General features: G+C 40.3%; 3 protein-coding genes across 3 annotated transcripts; 2 read left to right on the forward strand and 1 right to left on the reverse strand.

The window, feature by feature from the left end:
• Window positions 1–251: 251 nt before the first annotated feature.
• LOC104452263 (leucine-rich repeat receptor-like protein kinase PEPR1) lies at window positions 252–2707 on the forward strand. The gene has a single exon (XM_039314676.1). It carries the CDS (start codon window positions 293–295, stop codon window positions 2705–2707), a length of 2415 nt encoding a protein of 804 aa, XP_039170610.1. The 5' UTR covers window positions 252–292.
• Window positions 2708–3279: 572 nt separating this feature from the next.
• On the reverse strand, window positions 3280–5266 carry LOC120294726 (exocyst complex component EXO84B-like). Its single transcript, XM_039315170.1, has 4 exons — window positions 5184–5266; window positions 4049–4237; window positions 3822–3958; window positions 3280–3532 (listed from the first exon to the last, which is right to left on the reverse strand). The coding sequence occupies exons 2-4, from the start codon at window positions 4211–4213 to the stop codon at window positions 3388–3390; spliced, it is 447 nt and encodes a 148-aa protein (XP_039171104.1). The 5' UTR covers window positions 4214–4237; window positions 5184–5266; the 3' UTR covers window positions 3280–3387.
• Window positions 5267–12376: 7110 nt separating this feature from the next.
• Window positions 12377–15861, forward strand: LOC104450674 (receptor-like protein kinase). The gene is made up of 2 exons (XM_010065339.3): window positions 12377–15341; window positions 15434–15861. Exons 1-2 carry the CDS (start codon window positions 12377–12379, stop codon window positions 15775–15777), a joined length of 3309 nt encoding a protein of 1102 aa, XP_010063641.2. The 3' UTR covers window positions 15778–15861.
• Window positions 15862–16045: the final 184 nt, after the last annotated feature.

Below are 16045 nucleotides of genomic sequence, written 5' to 3' on the forward strand. Positions count from 1 at the left end.
TACTACGGATGCAGAAACTGATGGACATGGGACCTGCAGCAACTTCTCTGCCTACTCGCCACCAGCTTTAAGAATAGAAACTTTGCAGTTATTGTTCCTGTATCATTGCCTCCCCACCCAAAAACTCTCTCTCCCGCCACTCTCTCAAATCCCAGCATTCCTAGAAACTCTCTGTGAGTAGGAGGAGGACAGGGTACCAAGCGAGAATTCAGGAGGTGGGTCTTCTCAGAAGCCTGCAACTAGCATCTGGGTAACTGAGTTCCTCAACAACACTCCCATCTTTTCCCGTGTGATGGAGCTCGTCTTCGCCCGTTTCTTGCTTCTACTTTGCTTCTCTGTGTCCACACTCGCCGTCTCTTCTTCGAGCCCCGCTGGCCTCGTTCCACTGCTCTCACTCATGGCTCGCTGGACTAACGTGCCCTCCGCCATAAGCTCTAGCTGGAACTCCTCTGATCCCACTCCCTGTAAGTGGGTTGGTGTGGAGTGTGACTCTGCTGGCAATGTGGTCTCTCTGAACCTCTCCAGCTATGGTCTTTCGGGTCGGGTAGGACCTGAAGTGGGGCGCTTGACCCACTTGCGGGTCCTTGATCTTAGCAGCAACAATTTCACTGGTGAAATTCCTCAGCAGTTGGGGAATTGTACCCAGCTTGAGTACTTGGATATGTCCCATAATGGGTTCACCGGGGAAATCAAGGACGACTTGAGCAGGCTTCGGAATTTGAGCTACTTGAGCTTGTTCTCGAACTCGCTGGCAGGCGAGATACCCAAGTCATTGTTCCGAATTCCTAGTCTAGAGCATGTGTACTTGCACTCGAACAATTTAAGTGGTTCCATTCCTAAGACTGTTGGTGATATGAGAGAGGTCGCGTACCTGGATTTGCATTATAATAATTTGTCAGGTGCCATTCCCGATTCCATTGGCAATTGCAGTAAATTACGAGAACTCATTTTGACTAGGAATGAGCTCGTAGGAGTTTTGCCACCAACCCTTGGTGCTCTTGAGAACCTTGTTTATTTAGATGTTAGTGAGAATAACTTTGAAGGGAAGATCCCTTTGGGTTCAGCCCGTTGCGAGAATTTGGAGACTCTGGTCTTGTCATACAACAATTTCAATGGGCGTCTCCCACCGGAATTGGGCAATTGTAGCAATCTAACTACTTTAGCCGCCGTAAGAGCCAACTTGACCGGAAATATACCGTCTACAATGGGCCAGCTTGAGAGACTCTCTTTTCTCTATCTCTCTGAGAATCAATTGTCTGGAGAATTGCCTCCCGAACTTGGCAAGTGCAAGTCCTTGAAAAGCTTGCAAGTGTACTCCAACCAACTTGAAGGGGAAATCCCTCGGGAAATCGGCGACATCAGTAAGCTCAAAGATCTTCAGTTGTTTCAGAATCGTTTGAGTGGTGAGATTCCACTTGGAATCTGGAAGATTCCATCCCTTGAGAACCTTTTGGTCTATAACAATTATCTCTCGGGAGAGCTACCTCTGGAGATAACTGAGCTCAAGAACTTGAAGAACATCACTTTGTTCAACAACCATTTCTCTGGAGTCATTCCTCAAAGTTTGGGTATGAATAGTAGTTTACTGGAGTTGGATTTCATTAATAACAAGTTCACTGGCCCGATACCGCCCCATCTGTGCTGGGGAAATAAATTGGAAGTGATGAATCTCGGTGTGAATCAACTTCAAGGTAGCATACCTTCTGATGTTGGAAGCTGTTCAAGTCTGAGGAGGTTGATCCTTAAAGAAAACAACTTTACCGGGGTCTTGACAGATTTTTCAAGGATGCCCGACCTTTTGCTGATGGATATCAGCAAAAACAGCATCAGTGGGAGCATCCCCTCTAGCTTGGCTAACTGTAGCAATATCACCGCTATCAACTTGTCCATGAACAAACTCACAGGATTTCTACCCTTGGAGCTGGGGCACCTTTCAAACCTTGTGATGCTAAATCTCTCTCACAACAATCTGCAAGGTTCCTTGCCATCTGAGCTGTCACGTTGTAAAAGATTGGAAACTTTTGACGTCGGGTTCAATCAATTGAATGGTTCACTTCCGTCAAGTTTGAGGAATTGGACAAGTTTGTCAACACTCATTTTGACAAGGAACCGTTTCGATGGAGGCATTCCACTTTTCTTGACAGACCTTGGGAAGTTATTAGAGCTACCAATGGGTGGGAATTTGTTAGGAGGTGAAATTCCCTCTTCAATTGGATCACTGAAGAGTCTAACATATGCTTTGGATCTTAGCGAGAACAGATTCACGGGGAAGCTTCCTTCAGAAATTGGGAACTTGATCCTGCTTCAGAGGCTGGATATATCAAACAACAATCTTTCTGGAAGTTTAGCGGTGCTCGAAGAACTTGATTCATTAATTGAGCTAAATGTCTCATACAATCACTTCACAGGTCCGATACCGAACCTGATCCATCTGAACTTAACTCTTTCTTCTTTTTTGGGAAACTCAGGTCTGTGTGTCAGATGCCAACCATCTGGTTCGGTAACTTGCTCTGGGAGTGATGGTCTCAGTCCTTGCAACAGTCCAAGAGACCGAAAAAGCCTAACAAGAGCTGCAACAATTTTGATAGCTCTGGCTTCTTCTCTAATTTCTGTTGCTGTGATCGTCGGATTAGTTTTCCTGGTGGATTCGTGCAGAAGGAACGTGTTCATAATTAATACCTTTATTCGTAGGATGGGTGGATATTAAATTAAAAAAATCCATTTTACATTGTAATGTCATTAGCATCAAGAAGAATGAAATTACTTGGCATCTCAAACGGGTGTAAGTCAGCCCGCTGCTTCTCTTTTGAATTATTTATCTACAGGCCTTAGAAATCAAAATTTTATGTCAGTTCAGAAATATTGAAGAAGTATGCATACGTTAGCGTTTTTGTAGGTCCGAGGTATACGATAAATGTATTCAAGATTTGCAAGAGTTACTCCCACATAACTGGCTTTCATAGTCAACAAAAATTCATATCCGCGAAACGTTGAAAGAATCTTTGAGTACCTTGGAACTGTTATAATTAGTTGATGGATTCCAGGTTTTTGCTTGATTATCGATCTGAATGCACGAATCAAAGCTTCCTGTTAACAAGAAGAGTCGGTCCTTTTGACAACCTACACACGAGGCTCCGAGGATTGCTTAATCCACTGCTAAGCTCCAGTATTCAAAGAATAATAAAATTGTGATAAGAACGCGAATTAAAACATTTACAATGTCAAGGTTCTCACTCACCCAGATGAAAGAATCCCTAACCATAGAAAAATTGCGAGGCAAAAATTTGCTGACTATTGATGCAAGAATTAGATCAAGCAAACCTAATTTTCCCTTTCCTTTGTAATATACAGATCTGAGACAAGTGCTTTCAGGAACTCTCATGAGACCTAACCGATGAGATTGACTGGGGCGGAAATAGAAGCCGTCGGGCTGTTAAGTTCTTTGTCTCCATTGATGGCTCTGGGTTTTCCACTCAGTCTATCAATTGCATCCTGACAAACCTCATTGAACCACTCATCCTCAGGTAGCACACTGCAAACACAACATTTCAGTCTCAGGAATCAAGGCTTGCATTGCTCAAATCTATGGCATTTGCATTAGAAGATTTGGTATCGACTGGAAAGTACCAATCTTGTAAGAAAAAGCTATCAACGTCCTCTGCCAGCATAATAAATTTATCAATTTTCGAAAATTTGAACTTATAAAGGAGATGGTTCAATAAACACCGAGATCCTCCCCTCTTCAAAGTCAATAGCTCGCATAGAACTATATGCACAAGCAACGGAAAACTAACCTAAAGAGAGAATAATCAATGTTGTACCTGTATGGATCCATTCCTGTAGCAGAAAATGCTGCAATGGCTTTTGATATGATCTCATTGTCAACTCTATGTAAATTCCGTGACAAATATCGTCCTTGGGAGGCAAAGCACATGACATATTTCATATCCAAATAAAACTGCATTTGTGGAAATTAGAATGAAAAAGTCAAACCAATTATTTTGCCCATTAAAGGAGAATTACTTGCTAGAAAGTCACACTCAAATACCTGCTGCAGACCAACAGGACCTAAAGGTCTTGGCCCTTCTTCAATGTCGTCCCAAAAGCTCTGGTCTTCAGGGAGCCATAGGATGACGGTTTCTGTTAGTCTCATCAATAACAATGTGGCAAACCGTTCCCTGCCCACGAACATATCTGCAGCCATACTGGCCATCCTCGTCAATTTTGCAAACAGCTCCTGTATTGCAGCAATCACATGTCATAAGAAACAAAGCACATGAATAATTAGAGAAAACCCTGAAAAAAAAAAAAAATAAGCAAAAAATCTGATCTTTGACCGAGTGTTTAAAGATCGGAAATACCATTTCATCAGATAAGAAACCAGCCCCAAAAAAATAAAAAAATCATAAATAAAGTGGTGAAATTTGGTCTTCGAGTGTTTAGGAATCAGGAGCTGCTCAAGCCAGGATGAACAGATCAGAAGAAAGTAATGACTTTTTTGATGAGGTATTCCCGCTCTTGCCGTTGACCATTTTCATCGGACAACCAAAAAAAAAGTCCACAGATTTCAAATATGATTCCATATTGAAGGTTACATTTAAACAACTATCCTTCTACCGGAAACTCAGAGCCCGGATTTTGAATATGAATCTCAAGAAAAACAAGGGGTGGAGATGTCAATGAGTAGAAGCTAGAATACTTCTCATCAGGCAAATGCCAACAGCAAATTTTTTTTAATGATACTGACACATGTAGCTGTAATTCAAAATACAGCGTGATGCACCTGTAGACCGCAGCACCAAGAATACTTCTCATCAAGCCCTGCACGGGATAAATGCCCGTAAAACAGAATGTTCTTTGTCTCACAGTGAATTTCATTAAAAACAAACGTAGCTCTTAGTAAACATGCACACTTGCATGCATTGATAAGCCATCCAGGTAGCATCGTCTGGTCACTCCTAATGAAGTGGTGAATAAAGAGACACAAATTACAGAAGGTGTGATTCAAAAACCAGCTCAGTTTGCTCGACTCAGTTGAAATTCCAATCCATAAGGGGGTTTAATTATTTTAAAATTACGGGAAAAATAGAAGGATAATGTCATTTTTAGACACAAGTCATAAGAGAATTTTCCAAATTTGACTTGAAATATATCAAAGAAGGTATTTGTCATTCAAACAATACTTGGAAAAGTAGAGAAGGGAACTAGTCAATTTCATCTGCATTTCCATCCATATTTATGTACATATCTGCAGTAAGATGGTTGTTGACTTTTTTTAATTTCAAATCAATAGAAATGTCGGCCCCACCTACCTTCATTAGGGTCCGTTACGGAGTTCTAGTCAACTTCACTTGGCAAGAGGACGAGTTCATAGACCCTGGTTTCCCGGATACGGTTTTTACCCGGATCATGTCTCGTTTGATTGTGGATAGTGGATATAGGGCCTCCAACGGGCCTGTCACTCTTGGGTTTGCTAGAATATGTGCTTGTATCAACGAGCGCACGGTGGGTCCTCTTCCGCTGTTCGCCAACAGACCAAGAGACAGAGGCAGCCCCATTACGTAGAAAAGAGGTAGGAGGGCAACTAGATTTTTGAGACTTGAAGATTTTTGGTGGAGCCAGGGGGTTGGGATTAGGTGACCATGTGTATAGCTAGGTTGGGACGAGATGATCAACTTACAATTGATGTAGTTAGTAGTACCGACCCTTTTGATGAATTCCCCAGTATACCTAATTTATCTTTTGATGTTATAAACAAATAAGAAATGAAGTTGCCCCGTTTATAGAAGTCCGCATGCACCCTAGGGTTACTTTAGTCCCTTACGCTTCCACATACTTAAGCAAAAGAGAAACGGAAAAGATAACTATGTTAGTAGTTCTACATTAACTGTGACGTATTGGGGGCATCACAATGTTGGGAACTAAATGGCGCATATAAGAATGTAAGGTTGTGCAAATACAAAATTTAATTATCAATTACCATTCTTGGGAATTCACAAGTGAAGTTGCGAGAAAAAAAGAAAAAAAAGAAGTAGATTCGGTGTGTGTATCAGCTGCATCATTAATTAAATGAAAAAATTAGTGAGAGTAGAACGTTCATCGGCCAACGAAGGGCTGCCTCTTGAAGGAGTGAGTCGAGCAAAGGTCCACTCAATCTTCAAACTCACCTTTGGAAGAGGGAAAGATGCGAGATTCGAGGCGATCAAATCTAGATATTTGACAAAACTTGAGAAAGGAATGCCTGGATCTAAGGCAATTAGAGACTTTTGGCATGAATTATGTTGAATTATCTTATCCCAAGATATCTAGGGAGAATTAAGTGGCCATGAACCAGAACACATAGAAAAAGATATTATGGGTTTATTCTTTTATTCCTTGCTTTGCACACCATAGTCTAAATGAGGAAATGTGATAAGATAGCTACCTAGTTTGTTTTGATCAATTGTGGAACTATACACTTGCCTTAGCCTAAATTCAATCCCACGGACTCAACCATTAATGTCATTTGCTGTCCTAAGCTGTTCACAAGTTTGATCTTTGATATCACCCCCAAAAAAAGAAAGTCAAAATCAAGATGTCTTTGGGGATATGTTTGATTATCAAGGAGAGATATTTCCATCTAATTGTGAGAAATTTCAATCGGTCTTGGATTTTGATTCCTGCTCGATACCATCACTAGTAGTCGGATCACAAACGATTAATTCATCACGAATCATCTTTTTATAACTCAACGAGCATGGTGTTAGAGACCAACAATACTATCATAGTCTTTCTGAAACGATTACAACTTCATCATAATGAATACCCACATTAATCAAGTAGATACTAAGCCAAGCATATTTTGTAATCATCACAATATCACAGGGAGTTTCCCCAACAACTTCTTTAACGTCACATTGAGTTTGTGGGGATGTTACAGATATTTTAGATAATTCATTAAATTTTCCATATCTTACTTTAATTGCATATTCTATCGTTATACTACCTTAAATCATCATCTAATAAAATCTTTAGATAGGCTTGCATACTTTTCATTATTCCACATAGTAATATATAGAGGAATACACAAAATGTATACAATTCTTTCTTCCACATTATTTCTTCACATGGTCTACTTTTTTTTTTTTGGTCGAATTTGAGGGTTAAACTTGGTTAGGCAAGCAAGAACTAACTTCTAATAGACTATACTGTGAAAGAGCAAGGAAACTTCTTTCCGACTACATAGCATATGTTTTGTGTGAAATTGAAAGACCCAAATGGCTTAAGGGAATTGTGAGAAGGACGGAGAAAAGGCAAGCCAAATGGATGAGGAAGCCAAAGCGGACGGCCATTGGATTTCATGAGCTACAAGATTGTTGAGGGGATGTCAATTGAAACTATGCACCATTTTTTGGGGGGGGGTGTGTGAGAACTATGCACCATGAAAGGGGTTTCCTCCATATTGATAATCCGGCTCCTATTAATGAACATGGGCATCTTTAATTTGTTTGAAATTTAATATTGCATCTACAATTTAAGTCGTGTATTGAACTTTGTGTATACTAGGTTAGAGGAGTCATGAGAGGCACTTTACACAGGACAGTTCTAGTAAGATTGGAGTGCACGATCAGTGTAATTGGTTCGGTATTATAAGGATCTCTCTCAATAAGTTGAAGGCTTGTTAATTAAAAAGAGAAAAGGCTGGAAAATTGGTCAATGATCTTACCCTTCCAATGGGTTAGAAATTTTTAGACATCACCAATAAAGACCATGACTTCCATGAACCATTAAACACGTATTGACCCAAAAGTCAACACATATAATACCCCAAAAGACCTTGACTCCTTGATGGATGTCTACCGGTTTCTTACATACAAGCACTTTTGTTACATTCTTTTTTTTTTCTTTTCATTTGGCTGATATAGCTTTATTAAATTTCATTGAATCATAAAACCAATCACTCAAATTACATCGGCATGAAATTAGTGCCATAACTTTTAAAAACCAATCACTCGAATTACATCGGCATTTTTCTTACTTGAAAATCTATTGTGGCATTAATGTAATATTAAATCTTCCAACATTTGGTTTAGAATATGGTCATCGTAAACAATTAACTTCTCTTGCGTACGTTGGATTTATGTTGTCTAGGGGTGATGAAGTTGCTTTAAAGTTTATAGCCATTTGATTAATGCAAAACCAGCCCTTCTTCAATTCTTAGTCAAACGAACTTGGGAACAATTATTCCATCCTTTCTAACAACCCCAACCTCGTCGTTATGCCCAAAAAAGAAATTTAATCTGTATTGACTTTTTAAACCTCAATTTTCACTTTTTGACTTGACCCCAAATTAAAATGTATTTTAAATGATTGAGAAATTTCTTGTTCTTTTTCTCGGTCGGACGTAAAGTTGATTTAGGATGGGCAGTGCAATTTCGGCCTTTTTTCGCTCGGACATCATCCTGGGCGTCAGCCTACACTAATTCCAACGTTCGGTAGATTCCTTGAGGAATGCTAGGGCCACTGCATTTTCCACTCGCGCAGGTACACTCTCTGCTTTAAAGCGCCGCGTGGCCACTGTCGGAATCTAATTCTACAGGGAACTTACCTGCCTGTTCCGTTTGTTGACTTTTTATTGATAGATTTTATTTTTGGTCAGATTTTATTGATAAATCCCAATTGCCGTTGTTAAGTCTTTTTGGGGAATTTCTTTCTACCCTGAAAATGTCAGATTGTGTATGTTGACTTTCTTAAAATGTGTAATTCCTAAATTTATGATTTTTTTTGAAAAATATTATCTTCATTTGATTAAGGAAAAGATGACACTAACAATTAAATCAAAATTTAAGAACTATCACTATCATTTTCCTATTAGTTAACTTAACTAGTACTTTAGAAATATTTATTAATATGATCCAAAAAAATTAATCATGTGTGTCTTTAAAGTAAGTTACACCCATTTTCACATTTACCATTGAGGGGGGACTTATAAAAACCCCTAAAAAATTAATCGTGTACGAAGCACGAATGGGAGTTTGGCAAAAATAAAAATAAAAGAATGTGTGAATAGAATAAATACCATAAAATCAATATACAAAAGAAAATAGAAAAAGTCGGCGGTTTCCTTCCTAACTGCACACGGTCGCCCATACTCTCTTGAAACTCGCGGCCACGTGGCGCATCCAGATAGGGCAGTGTCCAAGCGGGGATGTCCACGCGAGTGGAGCTAGCACTCCTCCTCTGGTCTTTTTCTTGGTCAGTGTGAACCTTCGGAACCCTTTGATAACGGTCAAACGTGTCCAAAAGCAGAAATTTTGAGGAAGGTACTGAAATCCGACAAGGGAACGTTTGTTGTGCCACGTAGGACACATAAACTTCCTAGCCCAAATTTTTTATTTTTAGAATAAACCTGTTTTTTTTAGTTTTTGTTTTTGATAAAAGTTAAGCCCGATAATGGTTTTGGAATAGAAATGAGAAGTAAAAAAATTGCTTCTTGTTCGCGGGAACAAGTTTAAGAAATAAGTGAATTTTTTTTTCTTTTATTCTTCTCTTGTTGACCGCCGCCCACCGTCGCCGCCGCCGCCGCTGCTGCCGTCGGTCGATCGCCATCGCCAACGCCACCGCTGGCAGTCGCCCCCGTCGCCGCCGGTCGTCGCCCGCCGACGCCGCTGCCGCCTTCGCCGTCGCCGACCAACCGAACCGCCACCGCCGCCGCCGCCGGCGCGAAGGATAAAGGGCCGACCGCCGCCCGGGCCGTGGGAGGTGGTGGCCGATGGGCCGTGCGACGGCGATCGGCGCGCGTGGCGTCTGCGGCGATCGGCGGTGTGCGGGCAAAAAATAAAAAACAAATAAATATAAATTTTTAGAGTAAAGATTTTCTGTAGTTACCAAACGGGTTTTTTATAGAAATTATTCCCCATAATAAAAATAGAAAAGAACTATTTCTGAAAAAAAATTGTTCCCTAGCCAATAAATGTTACCATGCGCAGCCATAACCACCAGAGAGATAGAGATTTTTTTAGGATTAATAACTTGAAAAATCTTAAATTAGTACACGTGTAATGTAACAAGTTAATTTTAATTATTTTTTGATTATGAAAAATCTTAAACTAGTACATCTATAATAAATTTACCCAATCAATCATAAAAAACTTAAATTGTTATATTTGTGACAAATTTACCAAAAACTAATTTATTCAACTGCAAAAAAATCATAAACTTGAGGGGTTCAAATCCCCACCTTCATTTGGGGAAAAAGTGGGTTTCGATACGCCTTGCAAAAGGTAGGACAAAAGTCTCAGAATGAGTGTATTAGGAATTAATATCACAAAAAAAAGAGTAAAAATCATAAACTTATACATTTGTAACAAATATACCCCTCGTTAAATTAAATTAATATCACAAACAAAGAGTAAAACACGTGTTATTCAATTTAGTAATTTGATAGTAAAATTTAACGGAAACTAACATATTGTAAATTTGTCACAAGTAAACCGGTTTGGGGTAAATTTGTCAAATATCTATCGATTGTGGGGTTTTTGATGGTTAAAAAATTAGTTTGGGATTTGTCATAGATGTACCGGTTTTAGATTTTTCTCAATGGTGGAACAATAGTATTAACTCTTTTTTTTTTGACTTTCAATGACAAACAATAGGCCTCTACCTAATTATCACTTTTGGGTTTTGATTTTGCTTGACGATGCTAAGCTCGATCTTCAAATCTCATCTCTATGCATAAAACAAAGACACGAAGAAATTTCTTGATTCGCTTGTTTCCGTAGAGGTCAAAGTCGAACTAAAAAGTGTGCGAAGAAATGAGAAGTCTTTATTAAACATATTCAATATGAAATTTCATTGTTGTGAAATTTCATTACATATGCTGAAAACTAAACATCAATTTTATGGTTTCGTCAAGTAAAACTATCTTCATGGGTTGTTTAAGAAGAGTATTGGAGTTTCGACTTTAATAAAATTGAAATAAAAAGAAAAAAAGAAAAGTAGGATGCGTGAGGAATGATGTCATAAGGGATGTTGGATGTCACCTAAGTTTTAGTATAAACAGCGGAAGAATGGTCACCAAAATTATATTATATTATATTATATTATATTATATTATATTAAACCTAAGTAAAATGTCTTTATATTATATTATATTGAGATGTTCTATCAATAACACTAATAGTAATTTCAATTTAAAACTTTTGTTGAGTATTAATTAAGTGTCTTTTATTTTTTTTTTCCAGGTGTTTAGAAGTTCAAGTGAATTAACAAGATGTGAAGTTATATATTTATGGTTTATATTAAGTATTTTGAACTTTTTATAGTTTAATTGTATTTTGCTAATGAATTTCAACTGTACTTTGCTTTTCAATTTGTGTCAAATGGTAGAAGTTTTTGAAGAGTAGAGTAGTACTGCAGTTGCTACGGTGATTTGCTAGTCATGATTTGCTAGTCAAGTGGTGTGAAGCTCATTTTTTGGTTAAATGGACTCTACATGATCAAATGCAGGAAAACGTTTTTGCATATGGTGTTATGAATATTAAAGATAGATGATTACAAGAACTTTCCATCTTGTCCAATATCTCGATGAGCAGTTAACTGTCATCTTAAATTTGCTAAATATGTATTGGTATTTATAGTTTAGTTGCACAATACCGCATTGTCGATGGATGTGTAATTTGAATTTGTAGGTTTGCTTTTTTAGGGAGTATAGAAAATAAGACGAAAAAAATTATCAATCGGTCCTAGGTTGATCCTAGAACCAGATCGAACCCATTGGGTTGGTCCGGTCCCTTGGTCCTGGGCTTAATAGGGTCGGTCCTCGGTCCTAAAATTGAGGACCGACACCGTACGCGGGTTGGTCACAGGGTTAGGGGTGGCCGGGCCAACCGGACCATGCTCACCCCTATTCATGGGTGTTGTTTAAGAAGAGTATTGAAGAGTTTCGTCCTTAATAAAATCGAAATAAAAAAGAAAAAAGAAAAAGAAAATAAGAAAACGTCTTATATCAAAAGTAGGATGCGTGAGGAATGATGTCATAAGGGATGTAGAAGTCACAAGTGGTGTAAACAGCGGAAGAATGGTCACCAAAATTCAATTTTTAAGTACTACGGATGCAGAAACTGATAGACATGGAACCTGCAGCAACTTCTCTGCCTACTGGCCACCAGCTTTACGAATAGAAACTTTGCAGTTATTGTTCCTGTATCATTGCCTCCCCACCCAAAAACTCTCTCTCCCGCCACTCTCTCAAATCCAAGCATTCCTAGAAACTCTCTGTGAGTAGGAGGAGGACAGGGTACCAAGCGAGAATTCAGGAGGTGGGTCTTCTCAGAAGCCTGCAACTAGCATCTGGGTAACTGAGTTCCTCAACAACACTCCCATCTTTTCCCGTGTGATGGAGCTCGTCTTCGCCCGTTTCTTGCTTCTACTTTGCTTCTCTGTGTCCACGCTCACCGTCTCTTCTTCGAGCCCCGCTGGCCTCGTTCCACTGCTCTCACTCATGGCTCGCTGGACTAACGTGCCCTCCGCCATAAGCTCTAGCTGGAACTCCTCTGATCCCACCCCCTGTAAGTGGGTTGGTGTGAAGTGTGACCCTGCTGGCAATGTGGTCTCTCTGAACCTCTCCAGCTATGGTCTTTTGGGTCGGGTAGGAACCGAAGTCGGGCGCTTGACCCACTTGCGGGTCCTTGATCTTAGCAGCAACAATTTCACCGGTGAAATTCCTCAGCAGTTGGGGAATTGTACCCAGCTTGAGTACTTGGATATGTCCCATAATGGGTTCACCGGGGAAATCAAGGACGACTTGAGCAGGCTTCGGAATTTGAGTTACTTGAGCTTGTTCTCGAACTCGCTGGCAAGCGAGATACCCGAGTCATTGTTCCGAATTCCTAGTCTAGAGTATGTGAACTTGTACTCGAACAATTTAAGTGGTTCCATTCCTAAGACTGTTGGTGATATGAGAGAGGTCACGTACCTGTATTTGTATGATAATCATTTGTCAGGTGCCATTCCGGATTCCATCGGCAATTGTAGTAAATTACGCGAACTCATTTTGACTAGGAATGAGCTCGTAGGAGTTTTGCCACCAACCCTCGGTGCTCTTGAGAACCTTGTTTATTTAGATGTTAGTGAAAATAGCTTTGAAGGGAAGATCCCTTTGGGTTCAGGCCGTTGCAAGAATTTGGACACTCTGATCTTGTCATTCAACAATTTCAATGGGGGTCTCCCACCGGAATTGGGCAATTGTGGCAATCTAACTACTTTAGCCGCCGCAACTGCCAACTTGACCGGAAACATACCATCTACAATAGGCCAGCTCGAGAGACTCTCTTTACTCTATCTCTCTGAGAATCAATTGTCTGGAGAATTGCCTCCCGAACTTGGCAAGTGCAAGTCCTTGAAAAGCTTGCAGGTGTACTCCAACCAACTTGAAGGGGAAATCCCTCGGGAAATCGGCGACATCAGTGAGCTCAAAGATCTTCAGTTGTTTCAGAATCATTTGAGTGGTGAGATTCCACTTGGAATCTGGAAGATTCCATCCCTTGAGAAGCTTTTGGTCTATAACAATTATCTCTCGGGAGAGCTACCTCTGGAGATAACTGAGCTCAAGAACTTGAAGAACATCACTTTGTTCAACAACCATTTCTCTGGAGTCATTCCTCAAAGTTTGGGTATGTATAGTAGTTTACTGGAGTTGGATTTCACTAATAACAAGTTCACTGGCCCGATGCCGCCCCATCTGTGCAGGGGAAAGAAATTGGAAGTGATGATTCTCGGTGTGAATCAACTTCAAGGTAGCATACCTTCTGACGTAGGAAGCTGTTCAAGTCTGAGGAGGTTGATCCTTAAAGAAAACAACTTTACCGGGGTCTTGACAGAATTTTCAAGGATGCCTGACCTTTTGCTGATGGATATCAGCAAAAACAGCATCAGTGGGAGCATCCCCTCTAGCTTGGCTAACTGTAGCAATATCACCGCTATCAACTTGTCCAGGAACAAACTCACAGGATTTCTACCCTTGGAGCTTGGGCACCTTTCAAACCTTGTGATGCTAAATCTCTCTCACAACAATCTGCAAGGTTCCTTGCCATCTGAGCTGTCACGTTGTAAAAGATTGTATATTTTTGATGTCGGGTTCAATCAATTGAATGGTTCACTTCCGTCAAGTTTGAGGAATTGGACAAGTTTGTCAACACTCATTTTGACAAGGAACCGTTTTGATGGAGGCATTCCACCTTTCTTGACAGACCTTGGGAAGTTACAAGAACTACAAATGGGTGGGAATTTGTTAGGAGGTGAAATTCCCTCTTCGATTGGATCACTGAAGAGTCTAACATATGCTTTGGATCTAAGTGAGAACAGATTAACGGGGAAGCTTCCTTCAGAAATTGGGAACTTGATCCTGCTTCAGAGACTGGATATATCAAACAACAATTTTTCTGGAAGTTTAGTGGTGCTTGAAGAACTTGATTCTTTAATTGAGCTAAATGTCTCATACAATCACTTCACAGGTCCGACACCAAACCTGATCCATCTGAACTTAACTCTTTCTTCTTTTTTGGGAAACTCAGGTCTGTGTGTCAGATGCCAACCATCTGGTTCAGTAACTTGCTCTGGGAGTGATGGTCTCAGTCCTTGTGACAGTCCAAGAGACCGAAAAAGACTAACAAGAGCTGCAACAATTTTGATAGCTCTGGCTTCTTCTCTAATTTCTGTTGTTGTGATCGTTGGATTAGTTTTCTTGGTGGCTTCGTGCAGAAGGAAACACCAGGAAAATGAGATCCCTGTTCAAGATGGCTCGTCTCCTCTACTAAATAAAGCGATGGCAGCTACAGAAAACCTCGACCAGAGGTATATTATTGGCAGAGGAGCCCATGGGGTCGTTTTCAAAGCTTCTTTAAGTCCAGACAAAGTTTACGCACTGAAGAAGCTTGCATTTGGAGCATACAAAGGAGGGAAATCAAGCATAGAAAGAGAAATCCAAACAATGAAAATGTTGAGGCACCGGAACTTGGTCAAACTGGAAGATTTTTGGCTGCGAAAGGATTATGGCCTCCTTTTATATCGCTACATGGAGAATGGAAGCCTGTGTGATGTTTTACATGAGAAATCTCCACGACTGTCCCTAGAATGGAAAGTCCGGTACAAGATCGCAGTTGGAACTGCTCACGGGTTGGCGTATCTCCACTTTGATTGCAATCCTGCTGTGATTCATCGGGACATCAAACCAGAAAACATACTCCTTGATTCTGATATGGAGCCCCGTATATCGGATTTTGGTATCGCCAAGCTTCTTGATCATTCTGCTTCTGCCGCACCTTCCATGGCCGTTGCAGGAACGGTTGGGTATATGGCACCCGGTATGTTCTGTTTCGTTCTTCTTCCGGTCTTTTATTTGTGTTGTTCTTAATATGGCGCACTAATTTTCGATGTCTCTATTTCTTTGTGTTAGAAAACGCGTTCATGACGAAAATGAGCAGGGAATCTGATGTGTACAGTTACGGGGTGGTTCTGCTCGAGCTGCTAACGAGGCAAAAAGCAGTGGATCCCTCATTTATTGACTCAGACATCGTAGGTCGGGCGAGGTCGGTTTGGAATAGCACACGGGATATCAAACGGATTGTAGATCCAAGCCTCGCAGAAGAATTTCTGGACACCAATATCATGGAACAAGTTGCTGATGTGGTTTTGGTTGCTTTGAGGTGTACCGAAAAGGAGCCAAGCAGGAGACCTAACATGATAGATGTTGTCAACCAACTGCTCAAAGCGAATGTACCCCCAGAGAAACTAACGTAGCTCGGTTTAATGTGGTAGATTTTGGTTCTCAGATTCATGTAACATTGCGTTTTGATAGAAGCCACTAAGATGATGCAACGGAACGATGGGCTTTGACGCATCGCCAAGGAAATAAAATTTAGAAAAGTAGGTTCTCATCGACCCTCCCCTTTTTTCCACGTCATTTTATCTCTCAGAAAATTCAAGGCGACATTTCAATATTATAATCGAGAAATGGAACCTGTTGATAATTGATACCTTTATTCTAATGATGGGTCAATATTAATTT

Source organism: Eucalyptus grandis, chromosome 6 (assembly GCF_016545825.1).
Source record: "Eucalyptus grandis isolate ANBG69807.140 chromosome 6, ASM1654582v1, whole genome shotgun sequence".
NCBI lineage: Eukaryota > Viridiplantae > Streptophyta > Magnoliopsida > Myrtales > Myrtaceae > Eucalyptus > Eucalyptus grandis.

Excerpts from the sequence above, each read along its gene's own strand:
- LOC104452263 (XM_039314676.1), top strand. The coding sequence starts at position 293 with ATGGAGCTCGTCTTCGCCCGTTTCTTGCTTCTACTTTGCTTCTCTGTG.
- LOC120294726 (XM_039315170.1), bottom strand. The coding sequence starts at position 4,213 with ATGGCCAGTATGGCTGCAGATATGTTCGTGGGCAGGGAACGGTTTGCC. Across the intron at positions 3,959-4,048 it reads GTCCTGTTGGTCTGCAGCAG|TTTTATTTGGATATGAAATA; the intron begins GTATTTGAGTGT and ends CCACAAATGCAG. Across the intron at positions 3,533-3,821 it reads ACAGGAATGGATCCATACAG|TGTGCTACCTGAGGATGAGT; the intron begins GTACAACATTGA and ends TTGTGTTTGCAG.
- LOC104450674 (XM_010065339.3), top strand. The coding sequence starts at position 12,377 with ATGGAGCTCGTCTTCGCCCGTTTCTTGCTTCTACTTTGCTTCTCTGTG. Across the intron at positions 15,342-15,433 it reads GGTTGGGTATATGGCACCCG|AAAACGCGTTCATGACGAAA; the intron begins GTATGTTCTGTT and ends TCTTTGTGTTAG.